This window comes from Acromyrmex echinatior, chromosome 2, assembly GCF_024713525.1.
Source record: "Acromyrmex echinatior isolate Ae372 chromosome 2, ASM2471352v2, whole genome shotgun sequence".
Lineage (NCBI taxonomy): Eukaryota > Metazoa > Arthropoda > Insecta > Hymenoptera > Formicidae > Acromyrmex > Acromyrmex echinatior.
This window is the reverse complement of record NC_141853.1, coordinates 13,541,765-13,565,007: the sequence shown is the minus strand read 5'-3', so window position 1 is coordinate 13,565,007 and position 23,243 is coordinate 13,541,765. Positions and strand designations below refer to the sequence as shown.

At 29.8% G+C, this 23,243-nt stretch overlaps 5 protein-coding genes across 13 annotated transcripts; 2 read left to right on the top strand and 3 right to left on the bottom strand.

Annotated features, from left to right (window-relative positions):
- The first annotated feature begins 825 nt into the window (after positions 1-825).
- Positions 826-9,962, top strand: LOC105151840 (uncharacterized). Of its 2 annotated transcripts, none has more exons than XM_087416713.1 (6): positions 826-1,077; positions 2,039-2,294; positions 2,358-2,620; positions 2,735-2,839; positions 2,934-3,038; positions 4,406-9,962. In XM_087416713.1, exons 1-6 carry the CDS (start codon positions 1,029-1,031, stop codon positions 9,835-9,837), a joined length of 6,210 nt encoding a protein of 2,069 aa, XP_087272839.1. In that variant the 5' UTR covers positions 826-1,028; the 3' UTR covers positions 9,838-9,962. The 2 variants fall into 2 exon arrangements, with proteins under 2 accessions (XP_087272839.1, XP_011064079.2); XM_011065777.2 differs by having other exon boundaries at positions 1,943-2,294.
- A 292-nt stretch (positions 9,963-10,254) lies between these two features.
- Positions 10,255-14,441, bottom strand: Rexo5 (RNA exonuclease 5). 3 transcript variants are annotated; one of them, XM_087416714.1, is made up of 11 exons: positions 14,168-14,441; positions 14,030-14,089; positions 13,776-13,935; positions 13,543-13,709; positions 12,790-13,033; positions 12,485-12,683; positions 12,053-12,281; positions 11,633-11,777; positions 11,320-11,570; positions 10,846-11,245; positions 10,255-10,705 (listed from the first exon to the last, which is right to left on the bottom strand). In XM_087416714.1, exons 3-11 carry the CDS (start codon positions 13,899-13,901, stop codon positions 10,412-10,414), a joined length of 2,055 nt encoding a protein of 684 aa, XP_087272840.1. In that variant the 5' UTR covers positions 13,902-13,935; positions 14,030-14,089; positions 14,168-14,441; the 3' UTR covers positions 10,255-10,411. The 3 variants fall into 3 exon arrangements, with proteins under 3 accessions (XP_087272840.1, XP_087272841.1, XP_011064081.1); XM_087416715.1 differs by lacking the exon at positions 14,030-14,089 and having other exon boundaries at positions 13,776-13,980; XM_011065779.2 differs by lacking the exon at positions 14,030-14,089.
- A 114-nt stretch (positions 14,442-14,555) lies between these two features.
- Positions 14,556-16,760, top strand: TfIIFbeta (transcription factor TFIIFbeta). Of its 2 annotated transcripts, none has more exons than XM_011065781.2 (7): positions 14,556-14,711; positions 14,802-14,992; positions 15,466-15,617; positions 15,681-15,770; positions 15,898-16,022; positions 16,091-16,234; positions 16,335-16,760. In XM_011065781.2, exons 1-7 carry the CDS (start codon positions 14,703-14,705, stop codon positions 16,485-16,487), a joined length of 864 nt encoding a protein of 287 aa, XP_011064083.2. In that variant the 5' UTR covers positions 14,556-14,702; the 3' UTR covers positions 16,488-16,760. The 2 variants fall into 2 exon arrangements, with proteins under 2 accessions (XP_011064083.2, XP_011064082.2); XM_011065780.2 differs by having other exon boundaries at positions 14,558-14,711; positions 14,799-14,992.
- Mpi (mannose phosphate isomerase) lies at positions 16,473-19,916 on the bottom strand. 4 transcript variants are annotated; one of them, XM_011065782.2, is made up of 6 exons: positions 19,376-19,916; positions 18,552-18,882; positions 18,180-18,495; positions 17,813-17,980; positions 17,537-17,733; positions 16,473-17,458 (listed from the first exon to the last, which is right to left on the bottom strand). In XM_011065782.2, exons 1-6 carry the CDS (start codon positions 19,411-19,413, stop codon positions 17,255-17,257), a joined length of 1,254 nt encoding a protein of 417 aa, XP_011064084.1. In that variant the 5' UTR covers positions 19,414-19,916; the 3' UTR covers positions 16,473-17,254. The 4 variants fall into 4 exon arrangements, with proteins under 4 accessions (XP_011064084.1, XP_011064085.1, XP_011064086.1 ...); XM_011065783.2 differs by having other exon boundaries at positions 19,249-19,383; XM_011065784.2 differs by lacking the exon at positions 19,376-19,916 and adding an exon at positions 19,181-19,359.
- A 318-nt stretch (positions 19,917-20,234) lies between these two features.
- Ogg1 (8-oxoguanine DNA glycosylase) lies at positions 20,235-23,239 on the bottom strand. Of its 2 annotated transcripts, XM_011065788.2 has the most exons (5): positions 22,695-23,239; positions 22,458-22,486; positions 22,181-22,339; positions 21,681-22,110; positions 20,235-20,811 (listed from the first exon to the last, which is right to left on the bottom strand). In XM_011065788.2, the coding sequence occupies exons 1-5, from the start codon at positions 22,743-22,745 to the stop codon at positions 20,704-20,706; spliced, it is 777 nt and encodes a 258-aa protein (XP_011064090.2). In that variant the 5' UTR covers positions 22,746-23,239; the 3' UTR covers positions 20,235-20,703. The 2 variants fall into 2 exon arrangements, with proteins under 2 accessions (XP_011064090.2, XP_011064089.2); XM_011065787.2 differs by having other exon boundaries at positions 22,181-22,486; positions 22,695-23,235.
- Between the last annotated feature and the right edge of the window lie 4 nt (positions 23,240-23,243).

The window sequence follows — 23,243 nt, the reverse complement described above, 5'->3', positions numbered from 1 at the left end:
CCTATTATGGAAAGAGGATCAGTTCTGTATCTTGAAAATTATAAAGTGAGCAAATTTAGGTGTTGACCAATTAAATTATCAGTATTTTAGTAAATTCGTTCACTTTTATAATTTTCACCTCGTTTTAAGATCGATCCCTAAGGATCCCTCTATTCTTGAAAAGAAACGTGTACAAAAAAATAGGGAAATACTACTATAATATACGTTATGTATTCTATAGTACATCTTTAATTTTTCGTATATAATTTTTTCGTATAAATTTCTTAACTCAACTGTTGAGTTCGCTGAATGCATCCTTTAAATGCGTTCAGAGCGACATATCGCTTACTGTAGTCAAAATCTCTCTACAAATGCTTTGAAGTATTTGATGGATCAATTGAATGATCAAGAAGAAAGAATTTTACAAATTGACTAATTAAAAATGCTTCAAAGCATTTGTAGCATCGCGTTGACCCTAAGCGTTTAGTGAGCTCTTTCATTTAATTGATCTATATTTTAGGATCTAACGGAATATACCAATCAGATAAAAGAGTTCATTGAATGTTCAGTAAGCTGTTACGAGATTTAACGTTTTATCGACAATTGTAACTATCGTTAATTAGCGACAGCCAATGGCAGGACTATCCTGGAAGAAAGCGCGGCACTCATTGGCTATCGCTAGTTAACGATTGCGACAGTTGTCGATAAAACGTTTAGAGAATCCTGCAACTGTTCTCGTTATGAATGCACCTAAAGTGCTGTCCCATAGCAGTCGCTAATCTGATTAGTCATATTATTTTTTCGAAATTTCGATTGTCATGGAGATGCGCCCAAATTCCGCTACTGATTGTACATCTTTTTATATTATATCTATGGTCGTCATTATCCGTTGCTATTCGGATGCCAATATTACCAATAGTTTGTGAAGTTCAAATTCATATTGGAAGTAGTAACACGTGGTTCCGATAACCTTTCTTCTCTATTCAGAATTGTTCTTTTTGTAACGCATTAGTCTTTTGTCCGATATATATGATTAAAGGATCGTGAAGATGTCGCGCTCCGTAAAAGATTCGGACGATGATTTTGAGCCAAAACCATGTACGTATTTCTTGATTTCTTTTTATCAGCATGTGCATGAGATAGAGAGCACCGGTTAATCGACTCGGTGCCAAGAGTTGTACGATTTTTCGTTGTCATTGATTGTGCTGTAACGCAAATGTGTCGTAACCTCATCTTTATTTTTTTTTTCTCCTTTTGGTTTCAACGTTTCTTTTTCGAAATTATTGCTATTCCTGTTAGAATATTTTCGCTGATCCGAGAACCGCATCCGGTTTTTTTTTCTAACAGTTTCAATCTGTGACCGTTTTTATGTTTATTAATTTAAATTGAGAAGAACCTTTCTAAACTTTATAAATTCGTATATCACATTCTGGGATGCAATAATCTATTGAAAAAAACTTCAGTTTTTATATGATACGTATAATACGTTTGGTTTTAGCAATTTTATATATATATATGTACATATATATGTGTATGATAGCGAGTGTGGTGTATGTGTGTGTGTGTTATGTATGTATACGCATGTGTTTAAATTTTAAACTTGTAAAAACAATAAGATAGAGAACTGTAACGTTTATGTTGATTAGCTATATAAATATATAAATAAATATGTTTATTCTACAATGAAAAATCAAAACATATTACTCTTCTAATTATGTAAATATGTTAATATAAAAAATGCTAAAATTTAAGAATGCACATTATTATCTTTGTTTTATTTCTTTAATTTTAAATGCTTTGGCTGTGTTTAGAGAGCATGTTATTAACATATTGCTTGTTATTTTATCTTTATTTTACATTTACTGATAAAATGAAACAATAGTACTGATAGCACGCTTCCCAAACGCAGTTAAATGTCTTTAAGTTTAATTAGCTTAGTCTTTTAATATTTCTTGTGTTGTAGCTATTGGTCGTATGCAGACTCGAATGCTTACTGTACAATCGGTGAATTCTCCGTTACGCCGAAGCAGTAGAATAAAACAGAATAAATATTCGCCAGGTTCTGAAAGTGATAGTAGTACTCAAAGCAGCAGTACTCAAACAACTTGGAGTGCTAGAACACGAGCAACTATGGATTCCACTGCCTCAGATACAACGAAGAAGCTACGTACTAGAAAGCATTCCATTTCTTCAGAAATTAGTGAGATTGACATTGATACCGTCCCACAAACACCTGCAAAACGAACTACACGACAAAGTTTAAGTGCTACAAGTCTTATTAGCACACCAACTAGAGTTAATACTCGAGCAACCAGGTAATGTGTCAATATTTATATTTAATAGTACATGATACGTTTAATGTTTTGTATAATTATCAGTAAGCGCGTTATGCGTGCTGGTTCCGAGACAAAATCACCATTGCCAGCAACTAGAACCACACGTATAACAAGAGCAAGGTCTATCGATCCAGAATCTTTGACTGAAAATAAGAAACAATTTAGTTCACCAACCAAGACACGTAGGCGAGCATCTGTGTTGCCATCGAGTTCTCAGATTAAAGAACAAACTGAACCGAATGATCGTATACCTTATGTACGGTTGGATTCTACAATAGTTGAAACTGATGAAATTACAAATTCCGGTAATTTCTTAAAGATATATTAACAAATAATACTCTAATACTTGATATATATTATTATAATTAATATATATGTTTTTCTATAATTTTTATAACAAATTTGTTAAATACATTCAGGAAATTCAGATTCTTCGCCAGATAAACAATTACAACGCTTACATCAAATTAAAAGAAAACTTCAAAATGTAATTAAGGATAAAGTTGAAGAAGATTATAGTCATGGTGAGTAAAAAAAGTAGTAGTAAGGTTACCAAAATAATGAACTGAAATAAATCTATCTAAAAAATCTATCTTATATTTGTACTTGTTAATGTAGAGACTTTAACTGATTCAAAATCTGATGAAACACTTCAATTGTCAGAGGAAAAGGATGCAACACAAACTGAGGATATTACAGCGAAGAACACAGAGAATACTCTTGGTAAATAAAATTAAAAACTGCCTAACCTCAGTATTTGACTTAACATTACATATTTGCTTTTTAAGAAATTCATTGCATTAATTATATTTGAAATTGTTTGACAAATGATAGATTCATTATTTTTTTATTGTAACTATGTAAATTTATAGTATTTTAAAAGAGTATTATCTAAGACTCAGAAGAACAGGATAAACAATTTTTTTTTCTTAAAAGACATTTATAGACTTTGAGATTTTTTGTTTGTTTTTTGTTATACTTTTATCATCTTGTACATTTAGATATCTTATTAACTAGTACCAAAAAAATTAAAAATTCACAAAATAGGCGGAATTCGATACCGCAACTGGGATAATGATTATCTGGGATTATGATTATCGTCAGCTCTAGTCATCTTATACAAGAAAGAGAATTTTATAATCAAAAAATATGTTTTTATGGCCTCTATCAAAATTCCCTGTTAAAATAAATTTATTAACAAAACCGGATTAATTAAACAAAAGTTTCAATTTTTCGACTACATTTTTTAACTTAAATTGTTATAAAAAAGAAAAATGTAAAATATAATTTCCACAAAAATTTATCGTAGATTAAATTTATGCTATTTATTTATAATCTTCAATTCTTGAGCCAATAACAATTCTTTCTTTTACTCCCGTTTCAGCGATTCTTCTAAACTTTGAATTATTACCATTTTCATCACATTAAAGGCATATTTTTCCAAACGGTCTATTCTAATCCTTTTTGCATATTAGTAAATGGCATTCTAATCCTATTTTAAGACTTATTTATCTTTTTTATCAATGAGGGCAAGAATGAGTACAAATTAATATACTTTATAATTATTTCTTAAAATAATTATTTCTATTATTTTGTCATTTATAACTTCAAAATAATTTTAAGTCCTATACACGGAAATATTTTAAATTTATATCACTATAATTATTTATGAAACAAATTTTAGGAATCTTCTTTTTATTATAATATTGTTTCCAAAAAATCGCTTATTTGAAAGGGAATTGCTAAAAAATTCTATTATACTGTAACATCAAACCTTTTTACTTACAATTAGCTCCAAACCGTTGTAACTTAAGCCAATATTAGTAATATTTCAAAATTTGTTTTCCGAAAAATATTCTACAAATATTAAAAAATAAAATATGAAAAAATCCGAAAATTTTTTTTTATTCTACAAGTGAACTCCTTTAAGGGCCAGTTGTTCTATCTTCAGATAAACTGATAATTTATTTAATGGATAAACAAGAGAGAAAGAGCATAAGAGTAAGAAAGTTGAAGTTTATCGAAAGATGGAACAACTTGGCTCAAATGTCGTAAGATAAATGATAATTTATATATGTTTGTGTTTGTAGATAAAGAGAAAAAGAAGTTTGAAGAAACTCCACCATCCAACAAGAGTACAATCGAAAAATTCTCTACCTACTCTTCTCCAAATCATCGAAATTCCGCAAAAGAAGACACAAAAATTGTTGAAAATCTTTCAGATATAGAAAAATCATTCGACATATGTGGATCAAATAAAGAAATGGAGGTTATGCCCGAAAACTTATCAGGTACTTCTGAGGAAGAAAAAAGTAACAAGGAAAATCAAATGCTGAATATTATTAGTGATGTAGCAGAAAAGCTTGTGCAGCCTAAGCCGGCATCTTCTATCAAATCTTTTACTTCATCTTTTATGGATGAATTATTAAGTGAGAAGGAAACTAAATCTATGAAAAAGGAAGTAAACTTAAATAAGAGGCGCTCAAGAGAATCGACAGAAGTTGCAATTAAATATAGTGATCTGTCAAAAGAAACTATTGATAACTCTCAAGAAAAAATGGATATTTCTATAGAATCTATAAATTCAAATGCTTCAGATAAAACCATTTTGTTATATGAAAGTACAGAAGAAATTGATAAAGTTACTAGCAAAGATGAAATATCTACTGAAAATATATCTGCTAATAAAGATGCAACGGAAATAATTAGCGAACTAGGGAAAACTGATACAAAAGAATGTACTATTACAGATAACAAAAATTCTAACAAAAGTGAGTCAAATGAAGTAGATAAAACATCGCGTTTATCTATAGATCTAATTAAGTCAAAGCAGACAAGTGGTAATAGAGAAAGTCTCACTTCTATTATAATTACGGATGATAACGAAATAAAATTAGTGTTAGAAAAACGAAGTCCACATTGTAATGATAACGAAGTTTTGCCAAACGTAGCACACTCTAAGCCTGATCAATTAGTAGATTTACAAATATCATTACCAATTAATAAAATTTCTATTGATTCAACTACTGTAATAGATAAACAGCCAGCTTTAGCTCAAGATAAAATAATAGTAATTGATAGTTCTGATTCTATGGAACAAGAAGAGGAAAATTTATTGAAACAAGAAACAGAGCCGACGTCCCAATCTTCTAATATTGTCCTGGAGACAAATGATTCCGCAAGTAATGATTCGAATGATACAATAATTCAAGATAACCAACTTACTGATGTAGAAACATCTAAAAAATCAACAATGGATATATCATTTGAGAAAACAGATTCAAAAGGTGTTTTGTTAGAAAAAGTGAAGCCAAATTTAAAACGGAAAAGTACAGATAATTTGGAGGAAGAAAAGGAAAATTTACAAATGGAAAGAACTCGAAAAGATCAAGAAAATATAAATATCGTTGATGATGTTTCTGATGTCAATATCGGCATTAATTTATTCCAAGATATCCCCGCTGACAAATGGAAGGAGAAAGATGATGTTAAAACTGGTTCAGTACAGTCTACCTCCCAATTAGTGGAAGAGGTGGAAAAAGAAAATGAAGCTGAACACGATCTTATCTTGGTGGACAAACAAGCATGGTTAGCGGCTGAAACTATAAAAGCGGCAAAAGAAGCAGAATCTTTTGAATACGATTCCGATGACACTGTATTATTAAAGAGTCGGTTAGATTCGCTCGCATCACAAGCGAATTATGATATTGAACAATTAGCCACCGAAGATGAAGAACTTACAATGAATATTGATTCTAATGAAAAAAATGAAAAACAAGTAAAAAAACGAAAATCAAGAACTAAAAAGAGACTTGTATCCGAAATAGATGAAGATATTTTTAGATATACAGAAGATGAAAATAATTTAATCCCTGTTGATAAATCTTTAAATGAATCCAAAACAGTTTTAAATCGAACGAATGACCGATCCATATCCAGATTAAATAAATCAGAACAGTCAGAAAAAACAAAAAGACGATCTTCCAAAGCAAGTAATGAATTAGAGAAAGAAATTGGAGATGATGCCAATGAATTAAATAGAAGCTCGCTAATAAGTAAGAACAATATATCTTTACGAAAATCGACAGGAGAAAGGACATCATTAAACAAATCTTCGAAAGATATATCTATGCAAAATATTTCTCCAAATAAATCTCAAACAGATAATTCAAAGAAAGAACTTGATGATACAGCTGCAAGTACTAGGAAAAAATTATATAAGAAAAAACGTGCCTTGGAACGATCGTGTAATGAAGATATAGATGATAATGCAACCGAATCTGAAAAGAAGAATGTAGCAACTGAAGATTGCAATAAAAAGCATGAAAATACATCCTTAAACCATTCTACGAATCAGAAATCAGAACCGATAAATACTAAGAAAATAATACATTTGAACGAAAGTGATGATAGTAGTGATATAGATGTAAGCGTAGTAGCAATGGATCTTGGATCTAAAACTTCTATGATAGCAAATATGGGATCGGATAGCGATGAATGTGAAATTCCAAGGTACCTATTTAAAACAGCAAACAGCGAAAGTAATACTGATGATAGTAACGGCTATTCTGATAGCCTCAACAGAGAATACAATCTGGGTGGATTGGAACATAAGTTTTCTGATGATGATGTAGCTGCTGATGAATGTAGGGATTCAGAAGTGGAATTTTCAGATTCTGATGACAATGGTTCAGATCTTGAAGATTTTATAGTTGATGACATTGAAGCAGAAAATGACGACGAAGAAGATAATGACACTGAAATAGAAAATGAGGAAGAAGATAATGACATTGAAGCAGAAAATGACGAAGAAAATGATAAAGAAGATAATGAAATTGAAACAGAAAATGACGACGAAGAAGATAATGATAATGGAGCAGAAAATAAGAAAGAAGAAAATGCTGAAGAAGATAATGACATCGAAGCAGAAAATGACGACAAAGAAGATAATGAAGATGATGATAACGCTGTACAAAAAGAAAAAGCGGAAGATGAAAAAGAGAAAACGAATTTTAACATGGAATTAATAAATATCGAAAATGAAAATGAAGACAATGAAGATATACAGAAAAAAGATATAGCAGACAAAGACACAAATCAAAATAAATTCATCGAAATGGAAGCTGTTTCTTTATATGCCAATATCTCTCATAAACTGCCCAAAACTCATGAAAAGAATAACAAATCTATCGAACATATTTCACCTTGTAGAAGTGAGACAGAAACAAAACAAGACATAAAAATGAAAAAATCTAATATGAAAAAAAATGATAAACCTATTTTACAAGATTCAAATTCAGATTTGTCGATTAAGAAGAAGAAAAAGAAATCCCTCGTGAAGGAAAATGAAAGTATGTCGTTAGGTATTTGTAACATAGTCTCTTCATCACTTAAAAATATGTTGGACCCACAACGTCCAAAAGATAAAGCTGAACAATACTTGAATGAAAAATTAAATGAATTGAAATCACACGCGTTAATGAAATTTAGTAGCTTAGATCTTAACAGCAAAGAACTTGATGAAACATTTGAAAGAGTTCCAGAAAATATAGCTAATAAGTTAAACGATATGATTAAAACAACACAAAATATTTCAGTTGAGGATAAATCAAAGAAAGATCTTACATTAAATAAAGACAGTTCAAAGAAGTTCAAAGATGCAAGTAAAAAAAAGAAATCAAGTGATCTTTCGCTTTTATCTGACTTATTGAAGAAAGTAGAAGGGTTGACAAATCCTTTGAAATCACCCAAGAGAGCATTACGTAAAACAATGAATATAGATATCGAAACACCAAGATTAAAATATCTTAGAAAAGAGAAGTTAAACGAAAGTGCGCCAATTAAATTAGAATATAGTACAGAAATTAATTCATTACAGAAACAATTATCTGCAAAAAAGGATGCTACACAAATAAAAATAAAAGAGAAAAAGAAAGACAAAATACATGATTTGATAATACCATCTAATGACGATGTCATACAAAAATGTAGTCAAAAGAAACAGAAAAAACGTAAGAGACAAAACTCATCAAATAAAAATATGAGCGATGAAGTTTTGTCTGAAGATAAACAAGACGTAACAGAATTAAATGTTCCTAAAAAGAAGATTAAGCTAACTCCATTAATTAATGTAGAGGATAATATCCACAAAGATACATGTGAGACTAATAAAAAAAAGAAGAAAAAAGATAAATTAAAGGAAAATATCACTAAAGCTAAAAACACTGTAGAATTAAATGTTTCTAAAAAGAAGAAACCTGTCAAGCTTACTCAATTATCTACAGTAGAGGACAATACTCTTGAAGATGTATCATTATCTCATAGTGAGAGAAAGCTAAAACAATCGATATTAATGAGATATATCATCCGTGAAGTTTGGTCTAAAGATATAACAAAATTGAAGAAGCCTAAAAAGAAGAAACATGATAAACTTACCCAATTGCCCGTTGTAGAGGACAATATTCGCGAAGACATATGTCAGATTAATGAGAGAAAAAAGAAAAAGAAAAAACAAGATACATCAAAGGAAAATATAATCGATAAAACTTTATCTACAGATGTTATAGAAATAAAGATTCCTAAAAAGAAGAAACGTGCCAAGCTTAGTCAATTATCTGTCGTAGAAGATGCTCGTGAAGAGGCATGTCAAATCAATAAGAAGAAAAAGAAACAAATTAATATAGTTGAAGAGAATACAAATGTAAACAAAGACATGCTTCGAAATATTCGCGGGAATAAAACAGAGTTATCACAGCATAAGAAGAAAAGTAAAGCCATTAATAATTTAGAGTTGGATTTACGTACAGATAAACAAGAACAGCAAGTAAAAAAGAAAATTAAGTGGCAAGAGGCAGTAGAAAATATTGAAACTTTACGAACAGAGAAGAAAAAGAAAAAGAAGAAGAAAGAGGAGGATACTTTGCCAATACAAATTCCAATTTCAAAAAAGTCTGAGAAAATTTTGCCTAGTAAATTACGATTACAAGAAACTGCATTAGGTATGAGTAAATCGAAAAATGTAGCCCATAATACTAAGGAACTAGATGAAACTGATGCAAAAGTGTATACTGAAGAATCGAGGCCCAAGAAGAAACGCAATCGAAGTAAAGATGTCGAAAATGCGATCTGTAATATTCCTACGAAATCAAAGAAAGAAGTTAAAGAAAGAAAATTTTTACTGCCTTCAAGCGATCTGAAACGACTTCCGGACGATGTGATCGAAAATCTTGCGAACGTGCCAAAGAAAGTGAAAAAAAGACAGAAAATTTCACGAGACGAGGAAAAAATTGTATCGTCAACAACAACGGGTAAAGTAAAGGTGACGACCACTGATCATGATAACATATTAGATCCTGATTGCTCCACACAATTTCGTGTTGTAAACTTGCAGAAAACTAAAAAACAGTCACTGAAAGGAGCTGCCGCTGCAGTTTCGTTCAGGGAACGTATGCTTACTAGAAATAATAGAGAACCAATGTCGTCCTATTTGATGTTTTGCGAGAAAATGAGTCATCCCAAATAATAGATTTTTTAATATGTATTAAAGTATATGTTATTTTTAGATTTGATTGTTCGAATGTGTGTACTTCTTTAATATTTTCTGAATTTAAAAGTTAATAAAATTTGTACAAGTTATTATGTTTATAATTTTGATTTTTTATTACTATTTGACACATTTCTCGAAAACATACCGGATTCATTCAGGGGAATAATTGTATCTTTTAGTTTTATATTAGATGCGCAACTAAGTTCTCGCTGTTATTTTGATGCATTTTCAGCGAGAACTTAGTTGCGCACCTAATATTTATCATTGCATTGTTTACTGTGTATTTCTATATGTAATAAACTGTTCCATTTATTGAAATTTAAAAAGTAAGAAACCTAATTCCAAGCTGCGTCATAGAAATAAGTATGTTTCGCAAGAATAATTCTAAATAAGTAAATTTCAAAATATATTTCTATTAACAAAAATTTATACAAGTGTGTGTTATTTATCTAAATACATAGCCAGATAGATTCTTTCGATACTGTATCGAATTAACGAAATTAATTTTTTTCACGCACAGTTCTCAAGATGATAATAATTCCAGCATTTTTCAAGCTCTTATGACGATGTCCGACGATATCTCCGTTTTAATATTTAAAAAACAAGAACCATTCGCAGTATTATTTTGCCCACTGAATATCACGCATGCAAGACTGTTTATTGCGCTATATTGCCAAACTTTATGAATCCATTTATTTACAGTGCGAAACGTTTCCTCTAGCTGTTCATCTTTCAATTGTTCTTCTTTAAGCTTTACGTGGCACAATACAAAAGCATGTTCCATCGCTATTTCTGAAGTTCGGTCTACGGCATGTTTATTGTTATCTGCTATCACAAGACGTACCTACAATTATTGAAAATCAATATTAAATTAATGAAAAAATTTCGTCTTGTGTTTTTTCAATTTGTTTTAGTTTCTTGATAGATACAAACGTTCGTTTAAATTAATCAGAAACTTTTAACATATTGTAGATGCATACTAACTTGATCATCCTTTGCGAAACTTTCATCATCCATGACATTGAGAGAAGAGTTCGTTAAATACTTAGAATATTCGGATATCACTTCATCATTGCCCACGATAGCGGCAGTGGTGCCTTTATTTTTCGTTATATGACTGAATATTGACGTGGCATATTTCTTTATTTCTATTTTTTGCAATTCTCGCGTTGTAGTCTCGTTATTAGACTCCATTTTCAAGATTCTCATGCTGCGATCACCAAGCAACACAGCGTCTCCGTAATTCACACTGTTCGCTAATTTTAACTTCACCAATTTCATAGAAGCCTTCGAGTCTTCTGTTGAGCAATGTCCAGCTTTATCATCTTGAATACTCTCTCCGAGAAACTCGCGCGCCAAGATCTGCAATTTCGTTTTCCTATACCTGTGTTAAATAAGAGAACATTAAGTGAAATGCACCTACATTCATTGATATCAATATTTGTTATTTTACAGTACCTATCCCCGGTGAGATTAAATATTACAGAGGTATCAATGATATAGGGATGCATCATTTTTAATGTATGCAAATCAGAATTCAAACTTTGTCCTACGAGAATCGCGTTTGGAGGAAGTAACGTCCTTATTTTCTGCTGAACGTCGTGCAATGTAATCGTGACATCATCTAACATATTCTCAGTAATACCGCTGTACCGAGTCAGGTAGTCCGTTATCACATTCTCAGGTTTCACTAAGCTGTCGTAAATTACCTATAATCGAACCGATTTTTGTTTTTATCGTCTAAGGCACAAACATATAATACTGTACTTACATTCATATCCTCATCTACGATACTTATTCTAGTGAGTTCAAGAATGTTGCTTGTTGTTAAGCACATTTCACAGTCTAAGCCAAACATTGGTGATGTTGATGTAGCTTCTTCATAAACATCTTTTGTTAATATATATGAACCGTATCTACAATTATATTAATTCATTAATTTTATATTTGCAAAAATATAATTAATATCCGTCCTTATTGGAAAAATTTTGCCAAACATTCACTGAAAGTTTAGTAAAAACTTCAACATAATTTAAATAAATATGAAAACAAAATTATATATTTTACACAGCAAACACATGGGTGATTCCTAAATTAATTTTTACAACTTTTGTGAACAAAATTATTTTCAACGAAATTTCAGTAAACTTTTAAAAAAATTTTCAAAAAAAAATGAACAGTAAAACCTTGCCTTTCTGCTAATGTTCCTTTTAATGGTACAGGATAATTTTCTTCCACCATTTGCCATAACGATAAAAGCAACTTTGTTCTACAGAATTTATCAGTTGGTGGTAAATTTTCGTTCAAGTTTTTTGTAGAAAACTTTACATCGTTTTTTATTGAATGCATTGGAAAAACACTTCTTAGCAGTTTTATGACATTTCCATTTGTTTGCAAAGCAGTTTCTAAAGAGCCATATCCTAGAAATGAAAAATTATCTTTCATTGTCTAAAATATATATTTTTATCGATATTAGAAATTAATATGTTATAAAATTTTATTACTACATATTTTATGAATATATATTCTCACTAATATTCAACTAGAACATTTTATTTCATATAGATGGAGTAGATTTAAATATTCATTTTAATGGGATGTATTTTACTCTTATATAACATACGTTTAATTAGTTTATCGCTTTGTGTTCCTGTTAAAGGAACAGCTGCAAGTTCTTCTGTTATGGATGCACCATAGACAGCTGGCGTTATCACCTCTAAACGATGCTTTAAGTTATGTACTATGTGTGGAAACATGCTCTCATAAGCCATAAAATGATACGAAGACAACCCTTCAAGCACGATGACTACAGTATGGCTTATCTTTTTGGAGAAAATTATTCACTTAGAATTATTAAATATTTTGAATTAAACTATCTCTAAAATACAGTATTGCTTGAAAGTTTCATGTTACATTGACCAAGATTACTTTGTTATACTTCTCAAGTTTACACCATCTCGCTGGTAAGTAAGGAGAGTGGTGTCCAAGTAGTGAATACAACAGCAGATGCTGTATATCGCTAAGAAATATTGGTATCCTCTTTCCCAAGTTTCCGACATCCAGAATAGCGTTCTCACCAACTGCTTTGAGAGTGAGTCTTGGAATTGCTTGAAGTCTCTTCTTGCGTTTTCTAAGTTCTTCCTTCAAGTTCGCATATTGGCTATCACTTAATCTGTACATATATACATACATACATATGTGTGTGAGCATGCATATGTATATAAATTATATGTATATAGGATATATATATATATATATATATATATATAAGGATCATATCATAAGGAAAGTAATAAACAATTTTTTTTAAATTAAGATTTTTTGTTATGGAAAAACTATGTACATCAACTTCATTTACAGATTTTTGTCCCAATAAATGTCAACTGAATGCAACAAGAGTTGATGAAATTAAGACAACAAACAGATATGTGACTGTAAATCAAACTGTTATAATACATAGGCAATCTAAAAGTAGTGCATCGCTGTCTTTGGTAGCTGAAACAGAGTTCTATCACAATATTCAAACTTAGACAATAACAAAGAAATTAGGATTACATGGAAAAATAAATAAAAATCTACACATTAAGCTGATGTACTTTTTCAAAAAAATCCTAATTTACAAACAGTCATTGTTCACTATTCCCAGTGTATGATCTCCTATTTATAAATCAATAAAATTACCTAGGTTTTTTAGTGTTATCCTGTAATTCTGGCTCATCAGTATTTTCTTCCTTACAAGCTTCTAAACATATATTTTCAGAACTTTTTTCACAAGTTCGTTTACGAGAATTATCTCCTGCTGTATTATTTTTGTTTGGATTGTTAAATCCATCAATGATGGCTACTGTCTAAAAATTTCATAAAGCTAATCACAAGAGTATCATTTTAAATTATTCTTAGATCCAAGTATAAACCTGTTTTGCAGCTTGTAGTTTTGCTTCTTTATCTTTGTCATTGAGTCTTGCAATTTCCAAAAATGCTGCCATCTTTGCTTTCTTCTTTTCTAATCGCTGTAATTGTTTTGTTGTACGTTCCTTCATAATTTATCGCTTTATGTGGATTATTAATGATTTGCTGTAGCAAATAATATATACATATAAATTTCATTGCCAAATTTGTCTGAAAGTATAATACTTATTAATAGAGTAATTATTCAGAAAACACAAACCATCTTCAAATTCAATAAAATTATGCTCATTCCACGTGTTTTTACATAAAACGAAAAAATCTGGAGTAATTATATAGTTTCAATATACTAGTTCAAAATATATATATTTGCAAAATCATTTTAACAAATTAACATTACCTGTTTAAAAGCAGCATTATTATGATTTATCAATATATTAAAAACGATAGCACGAAATAAGTATAATAAACAAAAAGTACATATGAAAACGATACAAAACGTAAATTTTTAGGTTAGGAAACGCATTAATCGCATTAAAAAACCAACGTGCTCTTCTTAGGTAAGCTGTTTGTGTTGCTTCAATCTTTCACATTTGATTAATCGAAGTTACAAGATCGATCGAAAAAATCGATTAATCGAGGCAAAAGAATCGATTCGTACAAAAATCGACGGGGGGATCAATCCCATCAGGCTATTATAGAGAACTACGTTCTCAATACCTCACTAGCGCAGCGAGTGTAGAAAGACTAGGGATTTTGTAGGTTGCAAGTTGCCTACAAGCAGCGTCAGAGAAAAAGTAAGAGTACAGATAGATTATGGCATTCATCCTCTTCGGTCATATTCGTTCGAGCTCGAGTAATAAAGATTTATCGTTACCAGTTATAAGAAAAGTGTCGATCCTCTTATTAAATGTCGTTACCTCTTATATCATCATATGACAAGCGTGGGTTTGTCTTGAGAATTTGACTCATCAATCGAGTCACTTATTCACTATCATATACTTGTCACTACCTCTAATTATTTATTTTAGCAGTACGTGAATTTAGAGCTTAAGTGTTTAAGAAATATAGCAATAATGTCCGCGGGTATCACGCACACGGAAAGAGAATTAGATTTGAGTAATGCTGGTCGTGGTGTGTGGCTTGTTAAAGTGCCTAAGTATATAGCTAATAAATGGGAAAAGGCGCCTGGTAATATAGAAGTCGGCAAATTGAAGATCACCAAGTGAGTTTATGTCTATTTAGAAGACTATTTCTTTCAAAATGAAAGTATAATATATTTCGTCTTTAATGTAACTTCTTTTATTTCTATTATAAAATTTATTTTTTATTATTAAATTTATAATTGATTATGTTGGTATTAATATGTACGATGAGAATAGTGATATAAATTCATGGTAAAATCTTAATACATAAAGTGCATTTGGTGAGACGCTATTAGCGCTATTTGTGTCATTCTATCCTTGTTTTACATCAGCTAACATCAGCTAAACGATGAAAATAGAATAACAAAAAATAGCGCTAATAGCGTTTCCCGAATACATCTATAGTTTATATTCCCTCTGTTATTTACATTCTTTTTCGTAATATTTTATAGTTATTTTGTTGTAATTTTTTACTTATGGAAACATTTATTTTAATCTGTTAATGATTTAATCTATGATTGATTTAATTTTTGTTTTTATCTGTTTTCTCTAGAAATCCTGGACAAAAAGCTGAAGTATCTCTTAAACTATCAGAAGCTGTTTTAGCATTGAAAGAATCTGGAGAAGGAGAAATACCGAAACAACATAGGCTAGATGTTACAACAGTTACTAGACAAATGTTAGGAGTGTTTTCTCATGTTGCCCGTAAGTTGTTTAATGTCATTTTAAAGTTTGACATTTTTTAAAATAACTCCATTAATTTTGCAGCTTCCACAAGCTCAGATGCGATTGTCCCAGAAACAGAAAAACTTTTTATGGAAGGAAGGATTGTACAGAAATTAGAATGCAGACCATATGGTACGTCAAGTGCTTAGCCAAGTGGTTAGCCAAATAAATTTGTATATATACACATCCATCTTCTTAAAAACAAGTTATGTTAAAATAAAATAAAATAAAATAAATTTATAAAATAAAATTTTTTTAGCTGATAATTGTTATATGAAGTTAAAATTAGAAAGTATCAAGAGAGCGTCTGTCCCACAAAGACAAGTTCAACAGTTAGATAGAGTTGTGCAAAATTTCAAGCCTGTATCTGATCATAAACATAATGTAAGTTATGTTTTATTTTTATTAATTTTTTTGTCGTTAAACTGACTTTAACAGTTAATGTTTTATAGATCGAATATGCTGAAAAGAAAAAAGCAGAAGGAAAGAAAATGAGAGATGACAAAGATGCTGTGCTAGATATGCTTTTTGCGGCATTCGAAAAACATCAATATTACAATATAAGGGATCTTGTAAAAATTACAAGACAACCTATTGTAAATATATTTTTATCTTTATGTGATACTTTAGAGAATATGTAGTTTATTTTAGAAATTACAATATTTTCCTAATACTAATATTATGCACAAATTTCAGGTTTATCTAAAGGAAATTCTCAATGAAGTTTGTAATTATAATTTAAAAAATCCTCACAGAAACATGTGGGAATTAAAACCAGAGTATCGACATTATAAGGAAGAGGAAAAGTCTGCAGAGACAAAGAAAAGCAACGAATCGGAAGAGGATTGATTTATTTTTTGTATATACATATATACAAAACATAAACATAGATATTTTTTAATAATTATAACATTCCTTAAAATATAAACTATATAAAGTTTCCAGTGTGATGATATAAACTTAATCATTGTGATTCTCATGATGTTTTTTTATTTTTGAAAAGATTATGTACACTAATAATTGAAAATTTCGACATGATTATCAGAATGCTTATTGAAATTTTGTAAAAAAAATTCTAGCAATATAAGCACTATTATAAATTAGTAAAGATTTTTACCATGAGATATGTTTCATTTTCTGCAACTGGAGCCTACCAAGATGTTAATAAAAAAGAGACTGACTAAATATAATATCAGTGAGCTATTCTCTTCTGTTGATTATCTTCTATTGTCAGATTTTTTTTCAAACTTATGAGACATGAAAATATATATGAATATATATGGATATATATATATATACACATATATATATTTATTGATCAATTGTCGATTTTACATAATCAAGAAAAAATGATTAAAGCAATATTTTTAGAAAAAAAAAATGAATTTAAAAGTAGTAAAATTTCAGAATTTCATCAAGTACCGATAAAATTCCATGAAAATTCCTGATTTTAAGAAAAAAGAAATTTAAAAAAAACGTCTTCTAAAAATTCCAGGTTCTTCCAGATAGTAAACATGATTATACATATCGAAATTTATAATTTTGAATATATGACTATTTTAAAAGATTAGTCATATTTTACACTAGTATTAATGTTTGTTGAATATTCTATATACTTAAATATTTGAAAATGCTTGGAACATCAGCATAGGATGGCAACCACATAACACTTTTATCTCCACTTCATCATTAGCAGGAATAAACAAAACGGAGCCGCGAGAAAAAATCTTAGAAGATATTTTTGCTTTACCATTTACTATTAAAAGGATGCTACCCGAGTTTCTCGGTTTTAAATTATAAGATGGTTGTCCAGGCGGTAACTGCAAAATATTTAAGATAAATATATATCCAATGCAATCAAATATAATAAAATCATTTATTTTAATATTAAAACTCACAGTGATTTTGGCAACTGCAAATTCTGAAATTGGTGGACGAAAAACTTGAGTAAACGTATCTTCCCGAGATGGTTGAATCTTTTCGATAGATTTGCATTCAAATGACAGTACTTGGATTAAAGTTTCTATATCTTTTGGTTTTGGTGTGAGTCCAGCTCTTATTACGTTATCTGAACATGCCATACATTCTATGCAATCTGAAAATTACATAAAAGGCTAAATTAATTTATTACATTTAAATGCATATTAGAATGCAAATTCAAATCCATAATTTACCGCCAGAAAGATATGCATGAGGTATGTTTGGTCCAATGTATATTGCTTCACCTGGTAGCATCGTCACGTAATTAAACAGATATATTGTAAAACAGCCTACATCTCCAGGATAATCATTGTGCAAACGCTCTAACAGGTCAGCTTTTACCCGTTGCCTATAACAATCGTCTGAGAGCAACTACATATGATTATGCTTTTTAACAAAGAATTCTTCCAATGAGGAAGAATGCAAAGATAGTATTCAATAAATTATGGTTTATTAAAAAAGTTATTTAAAAGAAGAATTTATTACACTTTTTTCACATAAATATTTAGTTGTACCATGATTTATTGAATTTATATATCTCGCTCTACATACAAAAATTACCTGTATTATGTAATCTATCTATCAAGCTTCTTAATTGGCGTATCACTTCATTAGAATCACAAGTCATAAGACTGTGAAAACTCTGTTGCAAAGCATCACTGATCATAGAATCATCTGTTTGAGTTAAGCGACGGACATTGGTTTCTCCTATGACAGCAAGTAACTCTGGTATGTTATTTACATAATCTTTTATTTCATCGATTGGACGGAATCCGCACAGCGCTTCAAAAGGAGACAAAGCTATAGCTAGTTCTGGTTTGTGATTTGGATCTTTGTAGACATCCGGATATAATTCATGTAACTCATTTGCCTTTTGCTGAAAATCCACAAATCAACTAATGTGCTATTTTTATGTAACAGAAAAAATATTACCTTATTCGGATGTACTTGAATGGATAAAGCTTTATTTATAGATAAGACTTTAAAGAGAAAAGGCAAGTTGGAGCAAAATGTTTGTACAACATTGCTGCCTAATACTGCAGTATTTTCCTGAATGTATTTCTGCAAGGGAATATCTGTATCCTTGAGATATGATGGCCCATTCTCGTGAGTACCCATCCATAATTCTGCATAAGTTTTCTGTTCATCCACTACAAAATCAGCATTGGCTGATTTTATTAAAGATGCAACAATACTGTTCATACCAAGTTTTCCCCAAGCATATGTTTGAACTGCACACTTGAGTTCCATCTTAAAGAAATATCTACAATAGGAAACAAAAACATTTTAAATATCTAGATAAAATAATATACATATATTTATATGCAATATAAGTAGCTACTTTTCAACATTTCTATAACAAACATTTATAGACAAAAAGAGAGCATTCAAAAAACATAATATTCATCTTAAAATAAATCAATAATTCTTAATAAACACAAATCAAAAGGTTAATATAAAATTAGTAATAAAAAAAATCAATGAGAGCGACACCGCTGTTATTGTCAACGTTTAATATAATATTTTAATGTTTAATTTATATCGACTCAATACATTCATACATATTAAATTATTCGATTTATCAAACCATCTTCAGCAATTAATTAATAGAAAAAATGATGGTATAAACCATTGATGGTATAGTTTGACTTTCCATCCACTAAATGTGATTTTAGCGGTCACCGCATCTGGATACATGAGATTGCAAAAACTCCCTAATGTATGATGAAAATTGAAAAACGAAATGGATGTGTTACCCGTGGAAATATCCGTGGCCACATAATTCTATGTGCATGCTTTGTGCATACAGAAGGCGCTAGTAGACGGATTCATTTAAAATACGGATACGTATCCACTCTCAGGTTTCTCTCTCTGGTTCAATGTAATTTGAAAGGAGGAGTTTAATTCTGTTTTTAGATAATATAGAATTGCTACACTACTAAATGGAGACAACTTGACATTCTCTTTAATTATTCCTTAATTAGAAAAGAAATTCTATTGAATATCAATGCGTCCTTAAGTCTTAAAATCTCGAGATCTTTAGATTTAACCAATCATATTCAATTGCTTACTACAGTGAGCAGGTGTAGTACTAGGTACACCTATTTTAATTGCAAATGCGTCTGTATATTGAAATATTTCTACGTTATTTCATAAGCATAAATAATCGAAGAATGAATGGATGAATCTGGCGAGACTACTACACCTGCATTAATCAATATAATCAATATCTAAAAAATATGTGATGACGTAATGTAATTATCGAAATTTCATTCATAAAATATGGATTCAATTACAAAGGATCAACATGCAAAGATGGAAAATGGTACGTTATTATTTATTAATTTAAATTATTATCTACCTCTTATTTGAGAAAGCAATACTATAGTAGATTTAAAATTAATAATTATGTATTTTCTTTCAGACTTTTTTTCATCAAAACATGAATGGACTTGGGATGAAAAATTGTCAACCTCATCAATTAAATTATCAGATAATAATTTAAATGTTACTTTTCATCCTGTGTATAGCACTGGCACAGCTGTTGTAAAAGGCAACAAATCATTGGAAAAAGGAAGGCATCATTATTGGGAGATTTCAATGATAACACATATCTATGGCACTGATGTAGTAAGTTTATTTGAATCTTGCTGAATCTATGTTGATGATACATTTTCAATACATATCACTTTAGTAGTAACATAATTTATTGCTTGATCCTGTTAGATGGTTGGAGTAGGAACTGCAAATGCAGAGCTTCATAATGCAAGCGAGCGTTTTTGTGCTTTGCTTGGACAAGATCGAGAATCTTGGGGTTTTTCATATAAAGGTTATTTACAACATGATGGTAAGACATGTAAATATGGGACAACTTTTGGTCAAGATGACTTGGTAGGAATACATCTTGATACTTGGACTGGCACATTACAATTTTTTATAAATCGAAAACCATTAGGTAAATAATAAAATATTTAATCAAATCATAAAATATTCAATCATTCTTCTTAGAGGTATAATTTTAATTATTTTATAGGTGTGGCTTTTACAAAATTAAATAATATTATACTTTACCCATTAATAAGCTCTACAATGGCTCAATGTGTAATGAAATTAACTTATAGTTGTTCAATATCAGTATCTTTGCAAACCACTTGTCTAACAGTCTTGTCACCTTGGCAGAAGGCATATTTATCTAAAAAATTTCCTGGTTTGCGTTATCTTATTCAAAATATCTTTGCTGACATACTACAAAAATCTATTGGTAATTCGAACAGATTTTGTTCTTTGTGTTTTTTTTTTTATGTGTCAGTGTCTAAATACAAGCAATATACATGTAAATAATTCTATTTATATATTAACAGATTATGATAATGAAGAAAATAACGTTGAATTTCCTGCACAATACATTATTCTAGATGATTTTGACTATGCTCTTGTAGGATTTGGAATAAAAAAGAAGAAATGATACATGAGCCCGTGATAAAAATGTAGAAATTTAGATTATTCTATGAGTACATGTACATATGTTTGTTAACATATGTCTGTTAACATATGTCTGTTAACAGAATAACAAAATAATGATATATTTTCTATATGAATGTAAAATGATGTAAAATAAATAATTTTTTAACTTATTTTCAAACAATCTTCAAATCTTTCATTATTTTTTTGCACATCGAAAAAACAAAAATTATATCTTTTGGACATTTCTTTTTTATCAAAAAGTAAATATTATTTTATTTATTTAAATACATTATCGAAATTAATATTTATTGTCACAACATATAAATTACACAAAAAATTTATTGTTAAAAGGGTATCAATTAATATATGATTTTTGTATAAATTTAGATAAAATTTGCATAACTTAATTATTTGTGAAAATGATAATGTCATAAACGATCATATCACCTTAAGTATTTTTGCTTGTACTAAATTTTCATTGTTTTTGCGTTTTTGCTTTTCAATTGATTTAGATTTAGTATTGATTTTTGTAGAAAATACAATAGCTTGTGCCCATCCAGCTAGTGGACCCCATAATTCTCGTAAATAATTACTTACTTCAGTATGAATTTTTGGTGTAACTGTCTTTTGTTTTTTTAAGTGTGGTAAATAATTTGCTTGTGCTATTTGGAAAATATGAGTATCAACAGGTATAGCATCTAAATGATCTAGTGACATTAAGCATATGCAATCGGCAACTTTAGGACCAATTCCTGGCAGAGTCATTAGTTGTTCTCTGGCAGCATGATAAGAAACATTCTCTCTTTGTAGATTTAAAAGCCAATCCCTCCCACCCAACGCTGATAAACGTTCTGCTGCATTAACTATATATGCAGCGCGATAACCGAATTTTTCTCTTTTTAATATACTTTCTACATCTTTTTCTTTCAAAGCTTCTATCGTTGGAAAATCGTAATATTCTGTATCTTCAGTCGAATATAATTTACGACCAAATAATGAACATAATTTTTCAACCATATTTGATATCCTAAAACAAATAAATGTCTAGCAAAAACAATATAAATTCATTTTTACTATGCAATTTTTTAAAAATGTACCTTGATATATTATTATTGGAGCTACAGATAAATGAGAATAAATTCTCTACAACATCTTGCTTTAATATTCGAACAGCATTATTCTCATCTAAACACTTTTGAAAATGTGTATCTGCTTTTGCCCATTGTTTATAATGTTCTTTCAATGATACTGATAATCTAAAATACTCAGACAGGATATTATCATAGTTTACAGAATCTTTTAAATGTTCTTGTACTGTATACGAGAGATGAGTTTTATTTTGAGACAGAGTCCAAATGCATCCATTAAAGATACCTTTGTATCCATTGTCGCAAGCTGTCCATCTGAAATATAGTCATTAGAATTTCAGAATTTTGAAATTAAATTTTAAAAAGACTTAAACTTAAAATTAACCACTAATAATATATATTCTTCTAAATTGTTAAGAACGATTATACATATATATATATATATATATATATATATATATAGATAGATAGTAATACATAGTTCAATATATATATAAAAATATTCAAATATTTCAAGCATTACCTGAAACTCTGGCCACCGTGCAATGTGAGAGCAAGATTGAGTTCTGTACATAAACAAGGTATACTACCTCGCTTCATTCTCGTTTCGTACGCGTTATAACCTCGCACAGTTATTTAGGTACGTAACTAACATCTTATTGCTAACTTCAAATACTGTTTTTCTTTAATATTATATCACTGCATATTATAAACAAAGTTTTATATCGGAACAAATTAAAGTCTTAATAATGTTTGTGACAAGTGTGACAACAGAACAAATTGTCCTAGACAGTCAGATCACAGAACATGTGGCATTTTGGCGCGCAGAAACAAGCGCGATTGACCACGTGACTACATGCACATACACCAGACCGATAGCACATCATACTGCATCATACTTATCCTGACAAACATGTTACCATGTAAAAAATTGTCGATTTAAAGTATTTCTAGCAGACTTCTATCACTAAGACTGTGATCAAAGTCTCGCTATAAATGCTTTGAAGCGTTCAATTAGAAGAAAGAATTTTACAAACTGACCAAAAAACGCTTCAAAGCGTTTGCAATATCA

What these genes read in the sequence shown, in the direction of transcription:
- LOC105151840 (XM_011065777.2), top strand. Translation starts at nt 1,029, where the DNA reads ATGTCGCGCTCCGTAAAAGATTCGGACGATGATTTTGAGCCAAAACCA. An exon ending in GTTAATACTCGAGCAACCAG is followed by an intron (nt 2,295 to 2,357) that starts GTAATGTGTCAA and finishes TATAATTATCAG; the next exon opens with TAAGCGCGTTATGCGTGCTG. An exon ending in TGAAGAAGATTATAGTCATG is followed by an intron (nt 2,840 to 2,933) that starts GTGAGTAAAAAA and finishes TTGTTAATGTAG; the next exon opens with AGACTTTAACTGATTCAAAA.
- Ogg1 (XM_011065787.2), bottom strand. Translation starts at nt 22,771, where the DNA reads ATGAAGCGAGGTAGTATACCTTGTTTATGTACAGAACTCAATCTTGCT. An exon ending in CACGGTGGCCAGAGTTTCAG is followed by an intron (nt 22,487 to 22,694) that starts GTAATGCTTGAA and finishes ACTATATTTCAG; the next exon opens with ATGGACAGCTTGCGACAATG. An exon ending in CACCAAAAATTCATACTGAA is followed by an intron (nt 20,812 to 21,680) that starts GTAAGTAATTAT and finishes GAAATTTTTTAG; the next exon opens with ATAAATATGCCTTCTGCCAA.
- Mpi (XM_011065782.2), bottom strand. Translation starts at nt 19,413, where the DNA reads ATGCACATAGAATTATGTGGCCACGGATATTTCCACGG. An exon ending in GGCCACGGATATTTCCACGG is followed by an intron (nt 18,883 to 19,375) that starts GTAACACATCCA and finishes TTCCTATTGTAG; the next exon opens with ATATTTCTTTAAGATGGAAC. An exon ending in AGATAGATTACATAATACAG is followed by an intron (nt 17,981 to 18,179) that starts GTAATTTTTGTA and finishes AGTTGCTCTCAG; the next exon opens with ACGATTGTTATAGGCAACGG.
- TfIIFbeta (XM_011065780.2), top strand. An exon ending in GGCAAATTGAAGATCACCAA is followed by an intron (nt 14,993 to 15,465) that starts GTGAGTTTATGT and finishes TGTTTTCTCTAG; the next exon opens with AAATCCTGGACAAAAAGCTG. An exon ending in AGTGTTTTCTCATGTTGCCC is followed by an intron (nt 15,618 to 15,680) that starts GTAAGTTGTTTA and finishes TTAATTTTGCAG; the next exon opens with CTTCCACAAGCTCAGATGCG.
- Rexo5 (XM_087416714.1), bottom strand. Translation starts at nt 13,901, where the DNA reads ATGAAGGAACGTACAACAAAACAATTACAGCGATTAGAAAAGAAGAAA. An exon ending in TTTAATCTCACCGGGGATAG is followed by an intron (nt 11,246 to 11,319) that starts GTACTGTAAAAT and finishes TATTTAACACAG; the next exon opens with GTATAGGAAAACGAAATTGC. An exon ending in GTTTCGCAAAGGATGATCAA is followed by an intron (nt 10,706 to 10,845) that starts GTTAGTATGCAT and finishes CAATAATTGTAG; the next exon opens with GTACGTCTTGTGATAGCAGA.